This window comes from Pelobates fuscus, chromosome 4 (genome assembly GCF_036172605.1).
Source record: "Pelobates fuscus isolate aPelFus1 chromosome 4, aPelFus1.pri, whole genome shotgun sequence".
Lineage (NCBI taxonomy): Eukaryota > Metazoa > Chordata > Amphibia > Anura > Pelobatidae > Pelobates > Pelobates fuscus.
Window position 1 is genome coordinate 378,192,836 of NC_086320.1, and position 23,856 is coordinate 378,216,691.

General features: G+C 42.8%; 1 protein-coding gene across 4 annotated transcripts in view; it reads right to left on the reverse strand.

Annotated features, from left to right (window-relative positions):
- Positions 1 to 5,245: 5,245 nt before the first annotated feature.
- Positions 5,246 to 23,856, reverse strand: part of SNAP47 (synaptosome associated protein 47) — a 70,241-nt gene continuing 51,630 nt past the window's right edge. For 3 of the 4 annotated variants that reach the window (XM_063452823.1, XM_063452821.1, XM_063452820.1), the window contains 2 exons: positions 19,639 to 19,739; positions 5,246 to 5,660 (listed from right to left, as the gene is read on the reverse strand). In XM_063452823.1, coding sequence (XP_063308893.1) covers positions 5,499 to 5,660; positions 19,639 to 19,739 — 263 coding nt within the window. In that variant the 3' untranslated portion in view covers positions 5,246 to 5,498. The remainder of the gene's footprint in view (positions 5,661 to 19,638; positions 19,740 to 23,856) is intronic. The other variant, XM_063452824.1, reaches the window with a different exon arrangement.

Sequence of the window (23,856 nt, forward strand, 5' to 3'; positions counted from 1 at the left end):
GGTAGGGACACCACCGAGGAGCCACTTAGATAGGCCTACACCGGGTCTCAGGAGGGATGATAGGGGGAGGAGGTAACACACCTATGAGGAGGACATGCCAGGGCCCCACGAGGACAGGGAGGGCGATACGACCCCCACATTCAGGATTTGATATACCTAAAGGTAAAAAACAACCGAGAATTCGGGAATGACAGAACTGAGCTGGCGGTGACCACGGCTGCCTCGGGGACTGCCACACCCCACAATAACACGCAACAACACGACACACATTACTCTGCACACCGACACGATGTAAGGGAAACGGGTGGCACTGGATAAGACAGATTTCAGACCGCACACCCAAGAGTGCAGGATTACAAATTAATACTAAGAGCGAGCATACGAAAACTGCTTTTCGATACAAACGACTATTTTATCTAGAAAACTGTAACCGCAACAATGTTTTGAATAATGGACCTGCGAGTCCTATGTCAGAAGGGGCGCATGTGCCCGTGTCACTTTAAGAATCTGAGTTAATGTTAATACAGGAATCATCAGCAGAGACAAGGACCTGCGAGTCCTGATATGTATTTCCTGGCTTGTTCAAAAATTCTGAAAAATACAAATAAAAATTATATTTACAAAAAAAAATATATATATATATTCAATACATATTTTCATTGGGGGTACATCTACTAAATAGTGATTTGTATTTATTTTGTATTTGGACAGTGAAGTGTCCCTTTAAGTATACACAGATCTGCTCTCTTAACTGTATCCAAAGCATCTTTTTGTCAGTTTATTATTATTATTATTTTATTATTTATATAGCGCCAACAAATTCCGTAGCGCTGTACAATGGGTGGAATAGAGGAAATCTGTCCCTCAGGCTTGAGAAATGTGGCAGTTTGTAAAGTCCAATATTATTGACATTTTGTATTTTTTTTTTTTTACTAGGCCTGCGAATTGCGTACGTCATTTTTTTTTTTTTTTATCAATCATAAGGTTTCTATGGGGTAGGTCTTTTAAACATCTGTTTGCAATAATGAGACTGAGAACACCTTTAACATTTCCTTGTTTAAGTGTCAAACCATTTGCCCAGGCTAATAGAATCTTAAGTGGTTTATTGACTTGTTGAAATAAACAGGGCTTGTTTCTTTTTTCTTATTGGCACAAAGATTTGGCGGCTTCAAAAAGTGCTGAATGAGATTACGGTAAAGGGATTCCACCGCTTACCACAAGCACCTTATCTGCCTCCATCTTCCAGCACAGTTACCACCAACTTAACAAACACAAAGAGTAAAAACTAACAGATTAAAGACACATGCACGGCTTAAAGGGACAGAAAAGCAAAACAAAATATCCATGTAGGAAGTGTTAGCAAAACTGCCTGAAAATCGGAACAGTTCGCTGGTTCTGTAAAAAAAATGACCAAGTCTGCCGTTTAATAACTGTACTGAGCCTCTGTTTGATTTATTTATAAAAAAAAAGGTCATCTAACCTGGGAAGATTATAACAAGCTACCTAATTAATGCTCCAGGAATGTCATGATTCGATAGGATGTGTCTGATCCCTTGTCACGAAGTAGTAATGAAAGTCATTCCAAAGAGACACCATAATAATAATAATAATAATAATAATAAACAAGGTAAAAATACCTGTAATGTTAATAAAGCCGCTACATTTGCAAAGACACTCTCTGACGAGCAAGACACTCGTCATTCAGGATCCTCTCATTACAGTCTATGTGGTTTAATTTGATCCCATAAACGTCGGTGCGGCAGGGCGTTATGGGATAAATACATGCGTACTACAACAGCTCGGACTTGATCTGGACCAAAGAGAGGTCCAGCCTAGTTGTGCATGCAATATTCTCATACTGTGCATACACATTGCAAGAATCTCATACCGAAATGGATGGCGTAAAACTTTATTTATAAGGCTGCTCCACTGGACAGAGAATAGGAGTACGGGCAAACACTTAGAGAAACTCAGTAGTTTGCCCTTCGGTTAGTCCTTGCTCAGGTCTCAAAAATGTTTTTGCTCACTGGTGCCATTACAAAGATAAACCTATATTATTTACAAATCAGCCTGATCCCACTGGCAAGGGCAGTCCAGAACCGAAAAGCAGGCAAATTCCCTCTGAGCGAGAGATACAGTAATTTCCGGAGAATTGCATGTCAGCAATGTAATTATATGTTTTAATTTCTGCAGTTTTACACCAGCCCGTGAAAGGAGACAGTGAGCATGGTATTCTCTGAGCTGTCACCTTGTAATATTACTATGGATTACAGTTTGGAAACAATAGGGAGAATATTATCACAGTTGCTGTATTGGATTGTTTGTACACGAGAAGGGTGGTAAATACGTAACTAGAGCTTTGCTTGTGTTGGGAAATTTCGTTCTGGGATTTATTTTTAACATAACAATTCATAGAAAATTGTAAGAAAACTGGGGAGCCATAGGTTTTCAGTGTAGCGATATGTAAAAGGCAGAGTTTTTCATTTTAGGATCTCTCTTGTATATGTGTAGATTTAATATCGACTTTTTGTTTTTTCTGCTCAGAATGGTTTTCCATTCCTGGGTTTTAAATTTCCCAATATACAGGGAGAACCAAAATGTAGTTCTGACCGACAATTGAGGAAATCTGTAAAATATCTGTAAAATAGATGCACCTGCTTTTTCCAAGCAAATCTATGAAATCCAAATATTTTCCTCCCTCTGATCACCCTTTGCCCCCGTCCATTGTTCCATATATAGTGGTTGGATGTTGTCGGATTTGCTAGACACCCCATCCCAATACCGATGGGAGGGGGCTCTATATTCCTAAACCTTGAGGGAGGTGTGTACCGCCTGGGGACAAACAATCTAGATACTAAACACCTGGATCAGAAATTCACCCATCTGCTTGTATCCGAAAGCTTGAAATCTGGTGAATATTCATGACCTTTGGATCCTTAATTGCAAAATAAAATAGATAAATACTCTGAACAATGTCTGTATTTTGGCATCTGATTTCCTCCAGAAGGTACTGGACTAGTTTTGATCATCAGAATTTTGGAATCTGGATTTTAATGGATGGTTTCTACCATCATTTTATCAAATGCTGTAATTACGTTTCTTTCACTGAACGATTGTGTAAAGAGTTTAATTTAGCCATGGCAGTATGGGTAAGCAACTGTTGCCACAATAAATCACGATTTGTTCTGTAAAGGATACAAATATATTTGATTGGTTAATTTAGCTTTCAGGGACAGAGCCGGCATGACCTTTGGACTACCTTCCTGTGCGGAGGTTTATGATCTAGTGTGATGAAGTCTACATGTGAGATATATTTATTTCAGAGCATGGAATTAAACCATTTAAGGGAAATAATAAAATGAGAAAAATTAAGGTGTAACATATTTTCGTTAATCATTGTGCAAGCCCTGTACCAGTCATTATAAATGCCATCAGACAGGAGGTTTTTATTGAAACATAACGTTACATGTATAAATCAGAACAAAACATGCAAATGATAACTTGCTTTCAATCCATACAGATTGCTGTGTTGCAATTATTCCATTTAAAACCTCATAGTTGCTCAGTGCACACAAAAAAAAAAAAAAAAAAAACTTGTACTGGAGCGGATACAAAAAAATCCCCCCCAGTGTTTGCTCTATTATATAGTATACATTTTATTCTAAATTTGTATTTATGGAAAGCTTCCTTGCATTAGACTGGGCCTAGATTTCTGATATGCCACAATAAATTGAAATTGTTTGAATAGATGTTAAAAGATAAAATATATATATATATATATAAACAAAAGGATAGCCAGAGATCATTAACGGAATACTATAGGTTAGAAACACAAACATGTATATCTGACCCTATAGTGTTAAAACCACCATCTACCCTCCCTAAATATAGCCAAATTGTACTAGTATTAAAGTCTGCAGCTGCTGGCTCAGCCCCTGATCTGCCTGCTTGCCTGATATCATCAGAAGTGTTGTTCTGAGCCAATCACAATGCTTCCCCATAGGATTGGCTGAGACGGTCAAGGAGGCAGATCAGGGGCAGAGCCAGCACAATCCAAACACAGCCCTGGCCAATCAGCATCTCCTCATAAATATATAGTGAATCAATGCACCTCTATGAGGAAAGTTCAGTGTCTGCATGCGAGGGAGGAGACACTGAATGGCAGTCACATTGTGCAGCACTGACCCAGGAAGCACCTCTAGCAACAATCTGAGGAGTGGCCAGGAGTTATCCCTAGGCTGTAATGTAAACACTGCATTTTCTCTGAAAAGACAGTGTTTACTGCAAAAAGCCTAAAGGGAATGATTATATTCACCAGAACAAACACAATAAGCTGTAGTTGTTCTGGTGGCTATAGTGTCCCTTCAATTTTAACATAAAGATTAACTAAACCTATAGAACGTTTAAGAATTCTAAACCCAGCAAGGCATTAGGTGCTATCTATAACTGAGAAACTACCAATGATCACACATACAATTATAAATCGAATTATGGCTGACAAGACATAATGGGAATTATATTTCTACAACAGCTCGCAGTCTACCTTTTGGACAATCCTGTCTTAAAGAATTTAGCTATTTATGCAGTCGTAACTGTGTATTCCACTGGTCAGTGATTCTTCAGAATTTGAAAACCAACATTTAATCTCTATGGTCTTCCCAGTTTCTGTGCAGAGAGTGAAGCCGGGAAGACCATAGAGACTGTCGGTTTTCAAACACTGTCCGACCCAAGGTGCATGCATATGGCTGAAGGATCCTGTTATGTACTAAAGGCATGGATGTATTTTTTTTCGAATTTTTTTACATATATTTAAAAAAAAAATGTAATCTACTACCTTGAAGAAAGGATTATTATATTAAAAATAGTTTTGAGGTGATAAATGTCTGCTAACTGGCAAGGAGGGAGTCAGTGTGGAGTGCAAGGGGTTACCCAAACGCCTGCATAGGTACAGAAAAAAAAAAACATTATTTTAAAATATTCTAAAACCAATGCAATGCAAAGCTACATTGTGTTTCACAGTTTCATAAATAATATTTTTACCATCACATAATAAATATATCAAGATCTGAATAAAATTCCACCAAGAATATATGAAGAATATTTCGCAGGATTGCTCACAAAACTGTAAATTGTCAGAATTCAAAGTGAATTTTAAATGTTGACCCAAACTTTGTCTATTTTGTCAAAAATATATAAATCTGAAAATCACTTTAAATCCTTACAATTTGTAATTTAGTGGCTGAGACTTGTAACATTGAAAATAACTGGGGTGAAAAAACCTAATGTTTTGTAGATGGTTAAATATAATTAGATGCAACAAGCAAAGAACTACTTTACTCTAAATATTGTTTGGTAAGGCTGAGTGCAAAGTTTGAGGCATCAACATCCATAAATATTAGTTAAATAAATAATCTATAAATAAGTATGTAAACAATTTAATTCAATGAAATGAAGTCCATTTTTACATGAACAAGCGACGCGGAGCCCTGGCTGGGTTTCTACAGTAGTTTCCTCATTCTGTGGACGTTTTTATCGATACGACCCAACGCTCTGTCACTGGATGAACTAATATCTTCCAACATTTCATCTTGCCTCTCCAGCTCACTTTCTGCCTCCAATGCAATACACTTCAGCTTCATCAGGATCTGCAAGAGAGGAGACTGCATTCATACAGCATTACAATGGGGCACAGAATATATATTATTTGAGGGTATATATATATATATACATAATGTGATACTTTTAATTATGCTGTTAGAATAGACTCTAGCCATAACCCTAAACCTGCGACTACTAATTTGGTTTACTAATACTAATTCAAACCTTAATATTAACCCAAGTACCATCTCTATCAATATTCCTAATATGATGCTTAAAGGAACACTATAGTACCCTAAATTACTTTAGCTAAATGTGTATAGATCATCCCCCTGCAATTTCACTGCTCAATTCACTGTCATTTAGGAGTTAAATCACTTTGTTTCTGTTTATGCAGCCCTAGCCACACCTCCCCTGGCTATGATTGACAGAGCTTGCATGGAAAAAAAAACTGGTTTTACTTTCAAACAGATGTAATTTACCTTAAATAATTGTATCTCAATCTCTAAATTGAACTTTAATCACATACAGGAGGCTCTTGCAGGGTCTAGCAAGCTATTAACATAGCAGGGGATAAGAAAATCTTAATTAAACAGAACTTGCAATAAGGAAAGCCTAAATAGGGCTCTCTTTACAGGAAGTGTTTATGGAAGGCTGTGCAAGTCACATGAAGGGAGGTGTGACTGGGGTTCATAAACAAAGGGATTTAACTCCTAAATGGCAGAGGATTGAGCAGTGAGGCTGCAGGGGCATGTTCTATATACCAAAACTGCTTCATTAAGCTAAAGATGTTCAGGTGACTATAGTGTCCCTTTAAAGGGACTCTATGGTCACCAAAACAACTTTAGCTTAATTAATCCGTTTTGATGCACAGATCATGTCCCTGAAGTTTTACTGCTCAATTCACTGCCATTTAGACGTTAAATCACTTTTGTTTCTCTTTATGCAGCCCTAGCCCCACCTCCGCTGGCTGGGACAGACTGCATGAAAACAAAATACTGTGTGTAAGCCGACCCGAATATAAGCCGAGGCCCCTAATTTTACCCAAATAAATGGAGTATAAGACTAGGGTGGGAAATGCAGCAGCTACTGGTAAATTTCTAAATTAAATTAGATCCTAAAAAAAATTATATTAATTGAATATTTATTTACAGTGTGTGTGTGTATGAGTGCAGTGTGTGTATGAATGCAGTGTGTATGAGTGCAGTGTGTGTATGAGTGCAGTGTGTGTATGAGTGCAGTGTGTGTATGAATGCAGTGTGTGTATGAATGCAGTGTGTGTATGAGTGCAGTGTGTGTATGTGTATGTGTGCAGTGTGTGTATGTGTGCAGTGTGTATATGAGTGCAGTGTGTGTGTGTGATGCAGAGTGTGATGCAGAGCCTTGGTGGGGGTGGGCATTGTTATTATTATTTTTTTAAATTATTATTTTAATATTATTTTTTTGTTTGTTTTATTAGTATTTTTTATTATTATTAATATTTTATGATTACATTTTTATTTATTTATTTTCGTGCTTGATACATGGCAGGGAGGGGGGCTCTCACTCCCTGGTGGTCCAGTGGCATTGGCAGTTCAGTGGAGGGGGGCTGGCAGAGAGCATTTACTTACCTTTCCTGAAGCTCCTGTCAGCTCCCTTCTCCTCAGCGCCGGTCCGGTCAGCTCCCCTGTTAGCTCCCAGTGTAAGTCTCGCGGCCGCGCTATGACCCCGCGGCTCTCGCGAGACTTACACTGGGACTTGCAGAGGAAGCTGATCGGACCGGCGTGGAGGAGGAGGGAGCTGACAGGAGCCGCAGGAGAGGTAAGTAAATGCTCTCTGCCAGCCCCCAACAGCCCCTTGTCTGTATTATGGCAATGTAAGTTGCCATAATACAGACATTGACTCGAGTATAAGTCGAGTTGGGGTTTTTCAGCAAAAAAAATTTGCCGAAAAACTCTACTTATACTCAAGTATATACGGTAGTTTCATTTTTAATCAAATGTAAATTACTTTAAAAGTTTTTATCTCCTGCTCTGTAAATTGAACTTTAATTACATACTACAGGAGGCTCCTGAAGGGTCTAGCAAGCTATTAACAGAGCAAGAGATAAGAAATTCTAGATGCAATAGAATGTGCAATAAATGAAGTTTAAACATTAGATGACTCTTTTCAGGAAGTTTTTAGAAAGGCTGTGTAAGTCAGATGCAAGGAGTCATGTGCAAGACTACATAAAAAAGTGAATTAACTCCTGAATGGCAGGGAATTAAGCAGTGAGTGTGCAGGGGCATGATCTATACACCAAAACTGCTTCATTAAGCTAACGTTGTTTGGTGACTATAGTGTACCATTAACCCTTAAAAATGCCCCTAACATCATCAATAAAAAAAAAAAAAACAGGGGAAACCTGCGGACTAACCTTTACATAACTAAAGGCATGAGATTGGCATTGCCCAGGCAGGCTTATAATTGGTGGAGCTGAAATGTTGAAATGCAGCCAGACTGCCTGCCAATCAACCAGGAGCCCCCACTGGGGGCAGACAATACAGAGAGCATTGATTCAGCAGTCAGGGTCCTAGAGCCCTGAACACATCACAAGTATATCTAATTGTAACGGAACCGCTGGCACCCCGACCGGGTACCTTCCGCTGACTGATGCTCCTAGTGCTTTCCGAGGACTCCAAGCACTCTGCCCGACACCATAACCACTGCAGACCCCACGAACCGCCGCAGCTTGGTTGGGGCCTCGCCATCTCCACCGACTCTGGACCCAAGAACAGGGTCCAGCTTCCAGTAGGTCAACCTCTCCGAGTTCCAGAGAGCAGGAAGTGGGTGGTGACAGATGAGACTGACCTCAGTGCCACTTAGGAGCCGGGCCAGCAACAAGTTTCCCGCCCCCCCCTCCCTTTGCTGCTTTGGGCCCGGGGGTTTTCACAGCGAGGCGGGGGGGTGTCCTTGCCAAATAAGGGATGGTTTGGTAGATTAGATGAAAAAGGGGGATAATGGCCGTGTCTCATCCTCCCCGTCTCTTATGGTGAACCTGGAGGAGGTACCAGGTTGGACGTGTCCCCAATGGGTTGTAAGTCGACCAGTGGGGAGCATTATGATTGGGCCCCACCGAGTTGGTGGGGAGCCCTGAAAAGGAAGATGTTTTTATTATGCCGAGGGGGGGAGGTGAGAGCCTTGGGGAAGTTAGATTGGCAAGGACAGTTTCTTTGGTTACTGTATGACTATATGCAAATTGTTTGTTAATTTATGATATTTATTATTTCGTTATATGTTAAAGGAGTTATACAGTATTTGGTTGTGTTAATAAATGCTGTGGCCTGTTTTCTCCAAGAAGTTGTCTGTCGTTATTTGAAGGGGTAAGTTATGGTTTTATGGGGGATGAAGGGAATGCTATCCAATGCCCACTATGTACATACATGAGTCATGAGTATTTTCTAACAAGGTCTGAGAGAGCACATTGGTGGAAGGTCTTCAAGGAATTTAAATGCTATGAGAGAGAGGAAGACAGAGACACATTTTGCAAAGCAATGGAACAAAATATTAAACTTAGGTGGGAAGTTTGATAAAAGGTAGTTCCAATTACTTTTATCATGGTGAATTAATAGTTTATAAACCGGATGCAATTAGTTCTATTTGAAAAATAATGAACAAACCTACTTGTGCAAGGAAATTGGAAACTAAACTGGAAGCCAGCGTGGACACACAGGAAGACTGCCTGAGCTTTCATAGAAAACTATGAGAGAGACAGCACAGTCTATCAATATCGTACAGGTAAGTGTCACGTTGTGCAGCTGTAGTCAAAAAGGAAATGTGGCCATATAAGGCAAAACCAATTATCGCTTTCCAATAAAACTAAATACAATGGTGAAAAAAATAATAAATAAACCATTCCTTGAAGAATCAGCACTGTGTCATTGGCATTATGTTTGTGGAGACAGACGACTATTGTGTTCCAGCACTTCTGGGTCCCACCGCCTACACCAGAACCAAGGACAAAAACACACAAGAAAGAAGCCGCTAGATATTTGTCCTGATTTAACTGTTGTCACGGCCCAGTTACCAAAACATAATGGTTTTATTACAGATATCAATCAGATAACAGAGGAGGCCAGAGGTGGGAACCAAACACGTTAAAGGTGAGCGGAGTGTCAGCTGTGAGCCTTCTAGGTGATTAGTTACTGTATTATTGACTACAGTTCTTAAAAAGCTTTGATCTTCGAAACCCATATGCAAGTAGTGAAACATGAGCATAAATGCTATGGACATTTATTGTGAATTAATAATATGAAGAAGGACATTGTTTACACAAATCTGTCCCTTTCAGGTGTCGTTTTGGATAAACTTACTTTTTCCCCTTTATTTAAAGGGACACTACAGTCATCAGATCAACTACAGCTAAATGTAGTGGTTCTTGTGCCTGTAGCATGTCCCTGCAGGCTTTTCAGAGTAAACTCACTGTTCACATTGCTGGCTAGTAACACCTCTAGGTGCAGTCACTCAGACAGTCACTAGAGGCCCTTCCTGGTGAGGTTCTACAATCTTTGGTGGACTGACCGTCAATATCTTCACGGTGACATGGGGACACCAGAGGTTGCTCATAGAGATGGATTAATTTAATGTATCTCTGTGAGGAGATACTGATTGGCAGAGCGCAGCGATTGCTGCACATGAGCATTAGCTCCATTTCCCCCCAATACTTCTCTACAGGAAGTACTGGATTAGTTGAGATCATCTGTAATGATACAATCAGTAGGAGAGAAATGGCTGTTGCACCAAGACTGGCACTGGGGGATGAACGGTCAGGAACACTATTTATTTAATTGTTGGGGGGCATTAATCTAAAAACGCCCTATTGTTAGGAATACATGTATTTGTAACATTTGAGTTTCCCAATACAATTATGCCAGGATGTGTACACTGACAAAGACAGTGTTGGCCTCTTTGTCTCTAATATCTAATGATATTTAGCAAACTGGGAAAATAAAGTAGACAGTACAATGCTTTGCCAGTCTTACAGCGAAGCTGGCAATCAGTGGTTTTCTGGAGTCGATTCATGCACAGCAGAATTAAATAAAGGCGTATTTTCTATTGATGGACCAAATATTCACGGTCGGTGTGATGCCTGTGGTGAGAATAAAAGTGGTCACTGTGCTTTATGGAAATTACTCGGAAGGAGCATAAACATATCAGGAAAAGGCTCAACATATTAAACCAGGTTAAAGTGCATTCATGGAGCAGTATATAGATGCAGAGTAGCTTATTCTCCTGCATCGATAAACTAAACCGTCATTTAATCTCCTTGTTTAGTTTGTGGGTGAAAATGTTGTGCTGGGATTTCAGGTCATATTTCGTTTTCTGATGAATTATGGGGATGTTCAGCAAAGTTTAGACGTGGTGGGTGACACTGCAGAGATTCCTACAGTCTTCAACCCATGTCGTATTTTTGGCTGCGGCACACGCACAATGTCCCAAGCAGGTGGCCAGAAGAATTGCTTGGGGTCTGAAGTCTGGCCAAGCCTTGGTCACTGACTGTTTCAGAAGCAAGAAGGATGACAAGCTGTCTAGTCAGGGATACACAAATACTACCAACCACTAAAAACCAGTCCTGCTTCCAAAACCCAGATGTTAGCAATAAAGATTAAAAACTCATCCTTTCAGAATTACACTGGTAATGCTATGAATTTCTGATTTTTTTTTTTAAGCCTTAAGAACCAAAGACTGCCTGTGCTCACTTTTCTGCAGCACTGTTCTTAAATAATACTATGCCAAGATAGAAAGCTGTACCTCTTTCAATGCCACCAGAACTGTATTGTAGAGTAATAACTTAATAATTATTAGGAGCGAGACTGAATTATAATGTAATTACAAAATGTCATTGGTCTTTACAGGGTTGGTTAAGCTACAAATTAGTGATTAATACAAACCAGAAATGTTGTTGAACATTGTTCCACGTCCTAGTTTCTATGTAACCAGTTTGTTTAAAAAAAGTATGGGTTTTCAAATGACAATATAAAATGTCACAAATACATATATTTTCTAAACTCGATGTAAGTCAAATAGGAGTAAATAACCCGCTAAATAGTATTTTGGATCATCAAAATCTATTTTAAAAACCAAAACAACTTTTAAGTAAGAAACAGTAGTTGTGTCATTCACATTGATGGAAGATTTAGAAATTCAGCAATTTATGGCAATAGTTTTAAGTTCTCTGTAAATTTCTGTTTGAATCCCGGACAATTTCCACTTTAGCCAATAACCCCGAGAGTTGCAATACAAATCTATTTTGTTAAATGCAGGGCTTTTACTTAGACTTTAATTGTAACCATTGGTAAAAATGTAATTTACAATAATTTCTCATTTGCTGTCAGGAGTTGGAAAGGTAAGCGCCATTCAGTAGAGTACTGTGTTAACAAGCACGCACACGCATTACAGAAAATTGGACAAAAATAAAAATATGAACTGAATAGCAAGGGTGTGTTTAGCTGTTCTTAGTTTCAAACCACTAGCCCTTCACACTAGAGAATGTATAGATAAAATTGTGATCACACAACTGCTGATGACGAATCGATCGCAAGCCTACGTTGTTATGCATTGGAAAACAATGCCATTTTTTTTATCATGCTGGGGATTTGAATATATACCTTCAGAAGGCCTCACTGCAATCTGCGATCGCTCTTATTTCACTTTGCTATTTTCAACAGGTTTAATGTTTGAAAACGAGGCAACGTAATACTATCTATTCCCAACGACCGCACGTTCATTCTGCTTCTAAATGTTTTAATGCGGTTAATGAACGACCAGTTACAGTTACTGCCCCTTCCCCTCTAAACCGCATTCCTCTAGAAATATTGTCAGTCTCTCTCCTACACCTACCAGCATCGTGTCTGCCCGCAGGCCTCAGAAACTGAGCTGGCTTCCCAAAAATCAATAAGACTGATGGACCTCAGCCCACACGACCACAAATGTTTGGATATTTTGATCAGATGAATACTTTGGTGTACGTCTGACAGGCGTTCACAATAGTCTTCTATATGTATAAAAAAAATTCAATTCTTCAGCGAAACCTGTTATTTATTTATTTTTTATCATCTGATATTCCACTTTATTCATTAAATGTGGCTTTACGTGAATACAAATGGTTGGCGTGTAAGAGGGACTGATGTAGGAATCGAGATGCAGGCAAAGACTAGAACTGAAAAATGAGGACTCTTTACAGGAAGCAAAACAATCTACACCACATGGATTAATTTAATACTTAAATTTTTCTTAAACTTGGGCAAATAGATGTATCATTTTATTTATATGAAAAGTTAATAAAGAAAAGTTTCATAACAAAAGGAACTAAGGGATTTATTTGCTAAACTGGGATCTGTGTAGAACTGATAAGACAGCTGGACATTTTATGCCAAAATAGAAAAATTCTCCACTTTTTTTTTTTACATTTTTGAATAAATGTGTGATTGCCTGGTAAATTCTCCAGAATTCCTAGTTCAGTAATAAAACTATCAGTTCTCTGTTATTTCAATTTTGCTTTACTGTAAACACTAAGGTAGAAAATAAATGTATCCACAACAGGCAGACCTATGCATCTCCCAGAAGAGTTTGGCAAAGTTTGATGCTCTAAGTTAGGAATTAAAATGTGAAAATAAATGTACACTTTGATTTCCCAGGCTATAAGTGACTTCTGTTTTATTGTATGAAGTCAATGATTATTAATGCATATACAAATACAATATAAACATTTAAACAAAATAAGGCACTTGCAGGGGCGGACTGACCGGTCGGGCACTTCGGACATGGTCCGAGGGCCCGGCCGGGAGGGGGGCCCGCCATCAGGGGGCCCGGCGGCACACTCTGAGGGGGCTGGCCGCCCCTTTAAATGCTGCAGCCGCCTGAGCGTTCTCTTAAGAGCCCCAGGCGGCTGCAGCTTCTCACCTCCCCTCCCCTGTAGCGTGGCCGAGCTGCTCTCCGGTCCGCGGTGCCCGGCCGGAGTGATAGGAAGGTGCACACTAAGTGTGCAGTGCACCTTCCTGTCAGTCCGGCCGGGTACAGGAAACAGAAACTCCTGTTCCGCGCGGAGTTTCTGTTTCCTGTAACGGCCAGACTGACAGGAAGTGCACACTGAGCGTGCACCTTCCCATCACTCCGGCCGGGCATCGCGGACCGGAGAGCAGATCGGCCACGCTACATGGGAGGGGGTAAGAAGAGAGAGGGGGGGGTAAGAAGAGAGAGGGAGTGGGGGTAATAAGAGAGAGGGAGTGGGGGTAATAAGAGAGAGGGAGGGGGGTAAGAAGAGAGAGGGAGGGGGGTAAGAAGAGAGAGGGAGGGGGGTAAGTAGAGAGAGGGAGGTGGGGTAAGAAGAGAGAGGGAGGGGGGTAAGAAGAGAGAGGGAGGGGGGTAAGAAGAGAGAGGGAGGGGGGTAAGAAGAGAGAGGGAGGGGGGTAAGAAGAGATAGGGAGGGGGGAGGGGGTAAGAAGAGAGGGAGGGGAGGGTAAGAAGAGAGAGGGAGGGGGTAAGAAGAGAGAGGGAGGGGAGGGTAAGAAGAGAGAGGGAGGGGGGTAAGAAGAGAGGGAGGGGGTAAGAAGAGAGAGGGAGGGGGGTAAGAAGAGAGAGGGAGGGGGTAAGAAGAGAGAGGGGGTAAGAAGAGAGAGGGGGGTAAGAAGAGAGAGGGAGTGGGGGTAAGAAGAGGGAGGGGGTAAGAAGAGAGAGGGAGGTGGGGGTAAGAAGAGAGAGGGGGTAAGAAAAGAGAGGGAGGGGGGTAAGAAGAGAGAGGGAGGGGGTAAGAAGAGAGAGGGAGGGGGGTAAGAAGAGAGGGGGGCTAAGAAGAGAGGGGGCTAAGAAGAGAGGGGGGTAAGAAGAGAGAGGGAGGGGGGTAAGAAGAGAGAGGGGGGGTAAGAAGAGAGAGGGGGGGTAAGAAGAGAGAGGGAGGGGGGTAAGAAGAGAGAGGGAAGGGGGGTAAGAAGAGAAAGGGAGAGGGGGTAAGAAGAGAAAGGGAGAGGGGGTAAAAAGAGAGGGGGGTAAGAAGAGAGAGGGAGGGGGGTAAGAAGAGAGAAAGAGGGGGGTAAGAAGAGAGAGGGGGGTAAGAAGAGAGAAAGAGGGGGGTAAGAAGAGAGAAAGAGGGGGGTAAGAAGAGAGAGGGGGGTAAGAAGAGAGAGGGGGTAAGAAGAGAGAGGGGGGTAAGAAGAGAGAGAGGGGGGTAAGAAAAGAGAAAGAGGGGGTAAGAAGAGAGAGAGAGGGGTTAAGAAGAGAGAGAGAGGGGGTAAGAAGAGAGAGAGAGGGGGTAAGAAGAGAGAGGGAGGGGTAAGAAGAGAGAGGGAGGGGGTAAGAAGAGAGAGGGAGGGGGATAAGAAGAGAGAGGGGGGTAAGAAGAGAGAGGGAGGGGGGGTAAGAAGAGAGAGGGAAGGGGGGTAAGAAGAGAAAGGGAGAGGGGGTAAGAAGAGAAAGGGAGAGGGGGTAAAAAGAGAGGGGGGTAAGAAGAGAGAGGGAGGGGGTAAGAAGAGAGAAAGAGGGGGGTAAGAAGAGAGAAAGAGGGGGTAAGAAGAGAGAAAGAGGGGGGTAAGAAGAGAGAAAGAGGGGGGTAAGAAGAGAGAGGGGGGTAAGAAGAGAGAGAGGGGGGTAAGAAAAGAGAAAGAGGGGGTAAGAAGAGAGAGAGATGGGTTAAGAAGAGAGAGAGAGGGGGTAAGAAGAGAGAGAGGGGGTAAGAAGAGAGAGGGAGGGGTAAGAAGAGAGAGGGAGAGGGGTAAGAAGAGAGAGGGAGGGGGGTAAGAAGAGAGAGGGAGGGGGGTAAGAAGAGAGAGGGAGGGGGGTAAGAAGAGAGAGGGAGGGGGGTAAGAAGAGAGAGGGAGGGGGTAAGAAGAGAGAAGGAAGGGGGGTAAGAAGAGGGAGGGGGAGTAAGAAGAGAGGGGGGAGTAAGAAGAGAGGAGGGAGTAAGAAGGGGGTAAGAAGAGGGGGAGGGGGGAGTAAGAAGGGGGTAAAAAGAGGGGGAGGGGGAGAAAAAAGAGGAAGGGGGAGTAAGAAGAGTTGGAGGGGGGAGTAAGAAGAGGGGGGAGGGAAGAGTAAGAAGAGGGGGAAGGGGGGTAAGAAGAGGGGGGGAGTAAGAAGGGGGTAAGAAGAGGGGGAGGGGGGAGTAAGAAGAGGGGGAGGAGGGAGTAAGAAGAGGGGGGAGGGGGAGTAAGAAGAGGGGGGAGGGAAGAGTAAGAAGAGGGGGGAGGGGGTAAGAAGAGGGGGAGGGGTAAGAAGAGGGGGGAGGGGTAAGAAGAGGGGGGAGGGGTAAGAAGAGGGGGGAGGGGGGTAAGAAGAGGTGGGGAGGGGGTAAGAAGAGGAGGGGAGTAAGAAGGGGGTAAGAAGAGGGGGAGGGGGAGTAAGAAGGGGGGGAGTAAAAAGAGGAAGCGGGGAGTAAGAAGGGGGGAGGGGGGTAAGAAGAGGGGGAGGGGAAGTAAGAAGAGGGGGAGGGGGGAGTAAGAAGAGGGGGAGAGTAAGTAGGGGGAGTAAGAAGAGGGAGAGGGTGGAGTAAGAAGAGGGGGAGAGTAAGAAGGGGGGTAAGAAGAGGGGGAGGGGGGAGTAAGAGGAGGGCAATTGCCCCCTCCCCTGTCTGCAGGCACCGTGCGGGCAGCCGGCAGGGGAGGGAGGAAGAGAGGACCCGGGAGCTCAACCTGCAGCTCCTCTGGGTCCTTCTTGCGCGAGCACAGATCGTTGCCACGGTTACCACGGCAGCGTTACGGCTCTTGCGAGAGTAAGCTCTAGCCCTGGAGCTACGGGCTAGAGTTCACTCTCAACACTGTGACCACCAGGGATTCCTGGTGGTCGCAGTGGTGAGAGTGAACTCTAGCCCCATAAACACACTGCCGCCACACACCATACACATTCACACACTGCCCCCCATACACACACACTGCCCCCACACACACCATACACATTTACACACATTGCCTCACACACACACACACAGCCCCCCATACTAACATTGCCACAAACATACACAGCCCCCTCATACACACATTGCCCCACACACCCTACACATTCACACACTACACCCCCTCACACACACTGAACCTTTCACACACACTGCACCCCTTACACATTGCACCACTGCTCCTATACCCTACTACAGCCTCATATCCCAGCAGACCCCAGGTAAGTTGTCAAACTGTTCTTAAACGGTTTGACTACTTACTCTGGGAGGGGGGCCCGGCCCTCCTGGCACCATAACGACTACACAGAGCAGTAGTGGTTATTGTGCATGGATTATTTATTTAAATAATCTACAAGTGCCCACAGCCTGCCAGCCAGCAAGCCACAGCCAGCAAGCCACAGCCTGCCAGCCGCAACCAGCAAGCCAACAGCCTGCCAGCCGCAGCCAGCAAGCCTACAGCCTGCCGGCAGTAGCCAGCAAGCCTACAGCCTGCCGGCAGTAGCCAGCAAGCCCACAGCCTGCCAGCCACAGCCAGTAAGCCCACAGCCTTCCAGCAAGCCCACAGACTGCCAGCCAGCAACAGTAATTAAGGTAAGAGGTGCCAACTTGGCCTAGGTATCAGCGAGCTATGTTGTGTTGCTATATTGTGAATAGGAACCAGAGTGTTGGAGAGACCCCCTCCAGGCCCCATTAGACTCCATTGTAGTCTCTAATGGGACCTGGAGGAAATTCTTTGTAACACACTCTCTAAAGGACATTGAGATAGCCTCTGCTAGAATGCTCCCCCCCCCCATGGCCCATTAGCCTTCAATTGTAGTCTCTACTGGGGTCTGGAGGCGACACTTTCCAGCAGGGACACTGAGATGGCCTCTGTTAGAAAGACCCCCTTCCAAGCCTATTAGACTCCATTGTAGTCTCTAATAGGGCCTGGAGGGGATTCTTTCTAGCACACTCTCTAAAGGACACTGATATAGCCTCTGCTAGAAAGACCCCCCTCCATGGCCCATTAGCCCTCAATTGTAGTCTCTACTGGGGCCTCGAAGGGATTATTGCACTTTTGCTCCTTGTGTAGGGTGTGGCTGGAGGCGGTGCATGGAGGCGGGACATGGGGGGCGCTTGCTGCGGAGTATGGGTGGGACCTGTAAGGGGGCCCTTGATTTATTTTGCCCGGGGGCCCTGAGGGTTCTATGTCCGCCCCTGGGCACTTGCATTAAAGTGCTGGATTTTCAGGTTTTGCCGAGAACTCTGTCCAGACCAGGAAGTAGCTCAGCCAATCAAGATGCTTTCATTCTTTAAACTGGAGTCTGATCCCTAGAGGTTCATATTGTAAAAGGAACACTCTAGGCACCAAAACAACTTAATCAAGCAGTTTTGGTGTATAGATCAAGCCCTTGCAGTCTCACTGCTCAATTCTCGGCCATTTAAGAGTTAAATCTCTTTTTTTTTTTTTACTACAGCCTTAGTCACACCTCCCTGCATGTAGCTTGCACAGCCTTCCAAAACACTTTCTGTAAAGTAAGATCTAATGTTTAAACTTCCTTTATTGCACATTCTGTTTAATTTAGAATTTCTTATATTATACCCTGTTAATAGCTTGCTAGATCTTGCAGGAGCCTCGTGTGTGATTAAAAGTCAATTTACACAGCAGGAGATAAAAACTTTCAAAGTTAGTTAACATCTGATTGCAAATGAAACAGTTTTTTTTTTCAGGCAGGTTGTGCGAGTCACAGCTAGGGGAGGTGTAACTAGGGCTGCATAACCAGAAACAAAAAGTGATTTAATTTATAAATGCCAGAGAATTGATCAGTGAGACTTCAGAAGCAGGATTTATACACAAAACCTGTTTCATTAAGCTAACGTTGTTTTGATGCCTATAGTGTCACTTTAAGTACTTGGCATGAATCCCATTCCTCATACAGGATAAATTCAGTTGATGTTAAAACATCTATTATCACAGGCCTCCCATCAGTCCCAATTTAAGAAGGACATATCTGATTTTGGGGTCCTGACATACCAGATTTAGTTCTGTATTCTCCCACATACTTGTACACCAGGTACCAATCTTTGGGCATTACAGCGCAAGCGCCTCACTAGACAAGCAAGCGCTGTGAACAGGCATTAGGACCATTCAGGGAGTGCTTCAGCAACACTCTCTGCAGCGTACGTTATGTTTGGGGCCATTCCGGGTATTGCCAATGATGTCCCCCGTTGCCCACCCATCCTGATCTTATAGCTTCACATGTTGGGAGGTATGCTATCAGCTTACTGACAGTTCCATTGATGTTATGACATGATCAGACACAATCGTGGCTAAAGTTTTTCAAAATAAGCTGTGAACACCACATGCTCTTAAACATGATTTTAAATGCCTGTTTTGTAGGTGCATTAAACTCAAGCAAGTGTTTGAAGGGAACCATAAATCTTTCACTATTTCTTTAAGAAACACACGGAGCTGCAGAATGGCTCATACATACGTAACGGCTAAAATAATGAGAAAAGGCTTTCTCTGAAATTGAATCCACCTGATCTGATTCACTGAGTGATTGAAGGCCGTGTGATGATTCCCCTGGTTAGATTTGTTTGAGAAGAGTTGCTGGATAATGCATATGTGTGGTTCTGTAGCATATCCTGCGTATGGTTTTCTAAGAATAGCAAGACTGTAGCAACCCACAAATATACAAACTTCCAGCATTGCCAACCACTTAATAATCACTGTGGTTACAACTCTTACCGGATACACCCACAAAACTGGTACATCTTGGAATCCTCGACCGGCAGCGAAATCAGAGGAAATCGAGCAGGGAAGAGCAATTCTGAATATTTCATTAATGTGAAATGCAGTGGCAATGCATGTGCAAATGTAATGATAAAATAGTATTACAGGGGCTGCCTAAGCACCATAACCACTACAGCCCATATTTTCTGACCATGGTGCCACTAGGCTGTGATGCAAACTCCCGTTGTTGTTTTTTTATCCATCCATTTATTACATTATTTCCCAGCTCAATCATGTCATTGACTTTGGAAGGATAAACCGGTGAGTGGACTCAATGCCTGCATCACTGAGATAAATGATCCTGGAGGGGATTCTAGAAAGGCAGAAATAATCTAGTGAGTTCTAGTGATAGATCTTTAGATTTTACCTTTCTCAGCTCCTGAGCCTCTGCCTGGCTTTGCATCATCATCTCGGTACGACCTTCTTCAAAGGACTCGGACTTTACAATGGCGTCAATATACCAAGATCCTAAAACAAGAAGCAAAAACACTTCTCATTAACTCTGCCATTAGATGCAATATACAATAAAAATCTAAACAGTACGAAGTGACTCTCAACAGGATAAAACATCACAAAATCAAATGACAAGCCCACAACTCCAATTATTTATATAGCACCAACATATTCCGCAGTGCTGTATAATAGACCAAGACAATTCATTCTGACAAAACATGTTTGACATTTTGAGGTAACATCCCCAGGACGTATTTGAAAACCGGAGTAATCTGAATGTACCATTCCTGGTTAAATACTTTGTCATTATTATTATTTGAGAACATCAGATGAAGATGGACCTGACCAAACAAACTATGAGTTAAAAGGATGAGGAACAAATACACAGCGCGACGTAGGGGACTCATATAATTTGGTTATATCTGAGGATAACTGATTTGGAGGAGGGGGAAAAGTAGAAGGGAGATAACCGAGCATGGTTGTAGTGGATGAGGAGTTAAAAGGCCAACTGACAGGCTTCTCTAAGGATGTTTATAAAAGAACACAACAATCCTAGGAATACAAAGTTGATTTCCTACACTATACTCCCTCTGCCCCACGTCCTTCCCCGGCCATATAAAGGTTTATAAACCTTTTAAACACCGATGTCCCTCGGTGCTGGGTTGGGCTCCTCCAATGCCAGTCGATGGAGAGAACCTACATTGTTTTACATTACAGGACTGAGGGGGACAGGGACAGTGCATCCAAACCACTTCAGTGAAATTATATAGTGTCCCTTTAACCCCTTAAGGACCAAACTTCTGGAATAAAAGGGAATCATGACATGTCACACATGTCATGTGTTCTTAAGGGGTTAAGGATTTTTGAAGGACTGCAGAGACGGGAAGAGTCAGATGTTGTGCAGGAGGGCATTCTATATAGAGGCGGCAGATTAGAGTCTGGGGTGCAGGTATGAGAATGGGATAGTAATGGATTATTGGACTGGAACATATCTTCTAACGATGGGGGAATATATATAAATACTATAGTGGTTATGGTGCCCTTGCAATGTAACTTGTTAAATCGTTTTTGCACAGTTTGACAACCTACCTGGGTTTCCCAGGCACCTGAGTCACATTCGGTCTTCTCCTCCAACAGAAGGACCCATGGGTACAAGCATGACCCATAGAGGACTGTGCTGTTTGGCGGTCAGTGTGCAGCTAACGCTTACAGCCAGTGAGAGCGGCACTGTAAATGGATTATTTGGGCTAGATTTACACCATTTAAGTATAATATAGGCACCTGAAGTCTTTTTTTATCCTTAAATAACGTACAAAGTAAATAAATGGACCCCTTACAGGTTTCCTTAAAATCAGTGGCTGGTGTTTCTACCTCTCTGAGTGTAGCTTGAAGGTAATGATGTATTTTTTATGTCATTTTTTAAGGTGTGATTGGTATCAGTGTACACGATTCCATGTAAGCTCGTCTGCACAGAGCCCTCTTCACCCATTGTACTGTTGTACAGTGCTGCAGAATATGTTGGCACTATATGAATAATTGTATGCATGCGGCTGAGATAATGTACAGCCAGTGCAATGTATTATACACGCAGGATCTGAGCTGCTGTCCTATAGCACCCTGTGCTAATCTGGCTCTTTGTCAGTTAGTTATTGAAGTGACTCTTTGTGACCACAAGGACAAGTGAGTCATTAATGGGGAAAGCCATCCAAAGTGTTTAGTTATTCCGAGAGCCAGGCCACTAGCAGACACAGTGCCAGTGCCGGTTAATGTTTGCAGAGGAACTGTCAGCTGCGGTCTAATTAAAAATCAAATGCTGATTGCGGAAAAATTCTCTCCTGCTTAATGAGTAACAAACTGCGCAATGGGAGGAACAAGGGGACAATCGCACTGTATGACAGGCCGACAAAGTGGTTTGAAGTAGAGTATTTATGATTAATATGTAACAGATTACACAAGCAGTTACATTGTAACATCGCAGTGTGTGGGATAAAAACACCTGATGGTGGGGGCAATAAACTCAGCCAATGGGAGATCATTCTGGTGCCCCCGCCCACAGCTCATATCAGCCGCCTGCCTCAAACGGTCAGACAGTCATTCATTTATATCTTGTGCCCCAGCCGCTGCTGATAGCTTCTTCATACGTCATAACTTAAATTAATAATTTTATTTCCAATATTTGTTTCAAACCAGTTACGTATGTTGGTTTAAATTAATTATCAGTTTGCATCTCACATCTGCTGGGAAAAAAGAATAAACTACACCTACACCTAGAATGGGGAGATTTACCAAGAGTTCTGTCCTGGACAGTGCTGCAAATATGTAAAGTGTTGGAGTCAGCATCGGAATGTGGCTGCTGGTTCCACTGGTTTCTATGGTGATCACCCCACTTTTAGATCACTTGTTAGAACAGAACACGCACATTGTTATTCACTAAGGTGGGAATTGCTGGGAATAAAAAGGGAATTTGACATTTGCGGCCATAAACGGCAACCTTAAAATGTAATTTTTCATACAACTATTTTAGCACCAATTTTGAGATTCACTTTAAATTTCAGGCAATTCCCATTTCTCAGAATGTTCCTCACTTTGTCCCCGCACCTCTATTATCCCGGATAAATACACCATCTTGTGCGTGGCGGCATTCTTGGGATTGTATTGTGCACACAATTCACCATCCTGCGAGCAAAAATTCCTACTGGCACTACGAGTACCTGAGATATAGGGAAATGAAAGCCTCGCGTTATGGCTGCCGACGAGCCGTTAAACATACGATCACAATCCCACCAATCTGATATGTTCCATTCACACTTTCACCATCTGTGCGAAAACGACCTTAACCTTATGTTAAATACTCAAGTGTGGCGCGCACCATCCTGCAGACTTAGTCCTATACTATCACACTGGCAGAGGTATTCACTAAAGTGAGAATTCAAATGTAAGGCCACGCGTGCAGTCTGGTCCTTTAAATGGCCGCTTTGCCGGGCTGCCCTCCACCCAGGCACTGCGATGCTAACAGGCTCGTTTGGCATGATGTGCACAGCTTGTTTTGAATCTTTTGACATCACTGTGGGATCCTGACGTGTGACCCTTTCCTGTGAAAACCTCCGCCCTGCAGCTTTGGACTGAGGTGTAGCCCAGTCCGTATGGAATTATTTCTGCCTGTGGTTCCTGCTGCCTTCTGCTTTGCATTATGATCGGCACATTGCGTGTGTTACAGGGACGGCCTCAGTGCTCGCACAACACATGGACTGAAATCATTTACAGCCTTCTTCCTACAAACAAGAGAGAGCAATCGAAGATCCCGGCATTGCTACTGGTTAACTATTCGTGCACCAGAGCTCTCTATAAGGAGCTACATGCCAGAATTAAATACCATCGTGTTTCTCCTAGTACAGGAGAATGCCAGAATCTGTATTCTAATATTCTAATAACATTTCTTTCCTTCGTATAGGAGATTACTAGAACCTTTACACCTCTATTATATGAGAGTACCGGAACCTCTATGGCTCTATTATAGGAGAGTACCGGAATCTTTATACCTCTATTATAGGAGAGTACCGGAATCTTTATGTCTCTATTATAGGAGAGTACCGGAATCTTTATACCTCTATTATAGGAGAGTACCGGAATCTTTATACCTCTATTATAGGAGAGTACCGGAATCTTTATACCTCTATTATAGGAGAGTACCGGAACCTCTATGGCTCTATTATAAGAGTGTACCGGAATCTTTATACCTCTATTATAGGAGAGTACCGGAACCTCTATGTCTCTATTATAGGAGAGTACCGGAATCTTTATACCTCTATTATAGGAGAGTACCGGAATCTTTATACCTCTATTATAGGAGAGTACCGGAATCTTTATACCTCTATTATAGGAGAGTTCCGGAATCTTTATACCTCTATTATAAGAGAGTACCGAAATCTTTATACCTCTATTATAGGAGAGTACCGGAATCTTTATACCTCTATTATAGGAGAGTTCCGGAATCTTTATACCTCTATTATAGGAGAGTACCGGAATCTTTATACCCCTATTATAAGAGAGTACCGGAATCTTTATACCTCTATTATAGGAGAGTTACGGAATCTTTATACCTCTATTATAGGAGAGTACCGGAATCTTTATA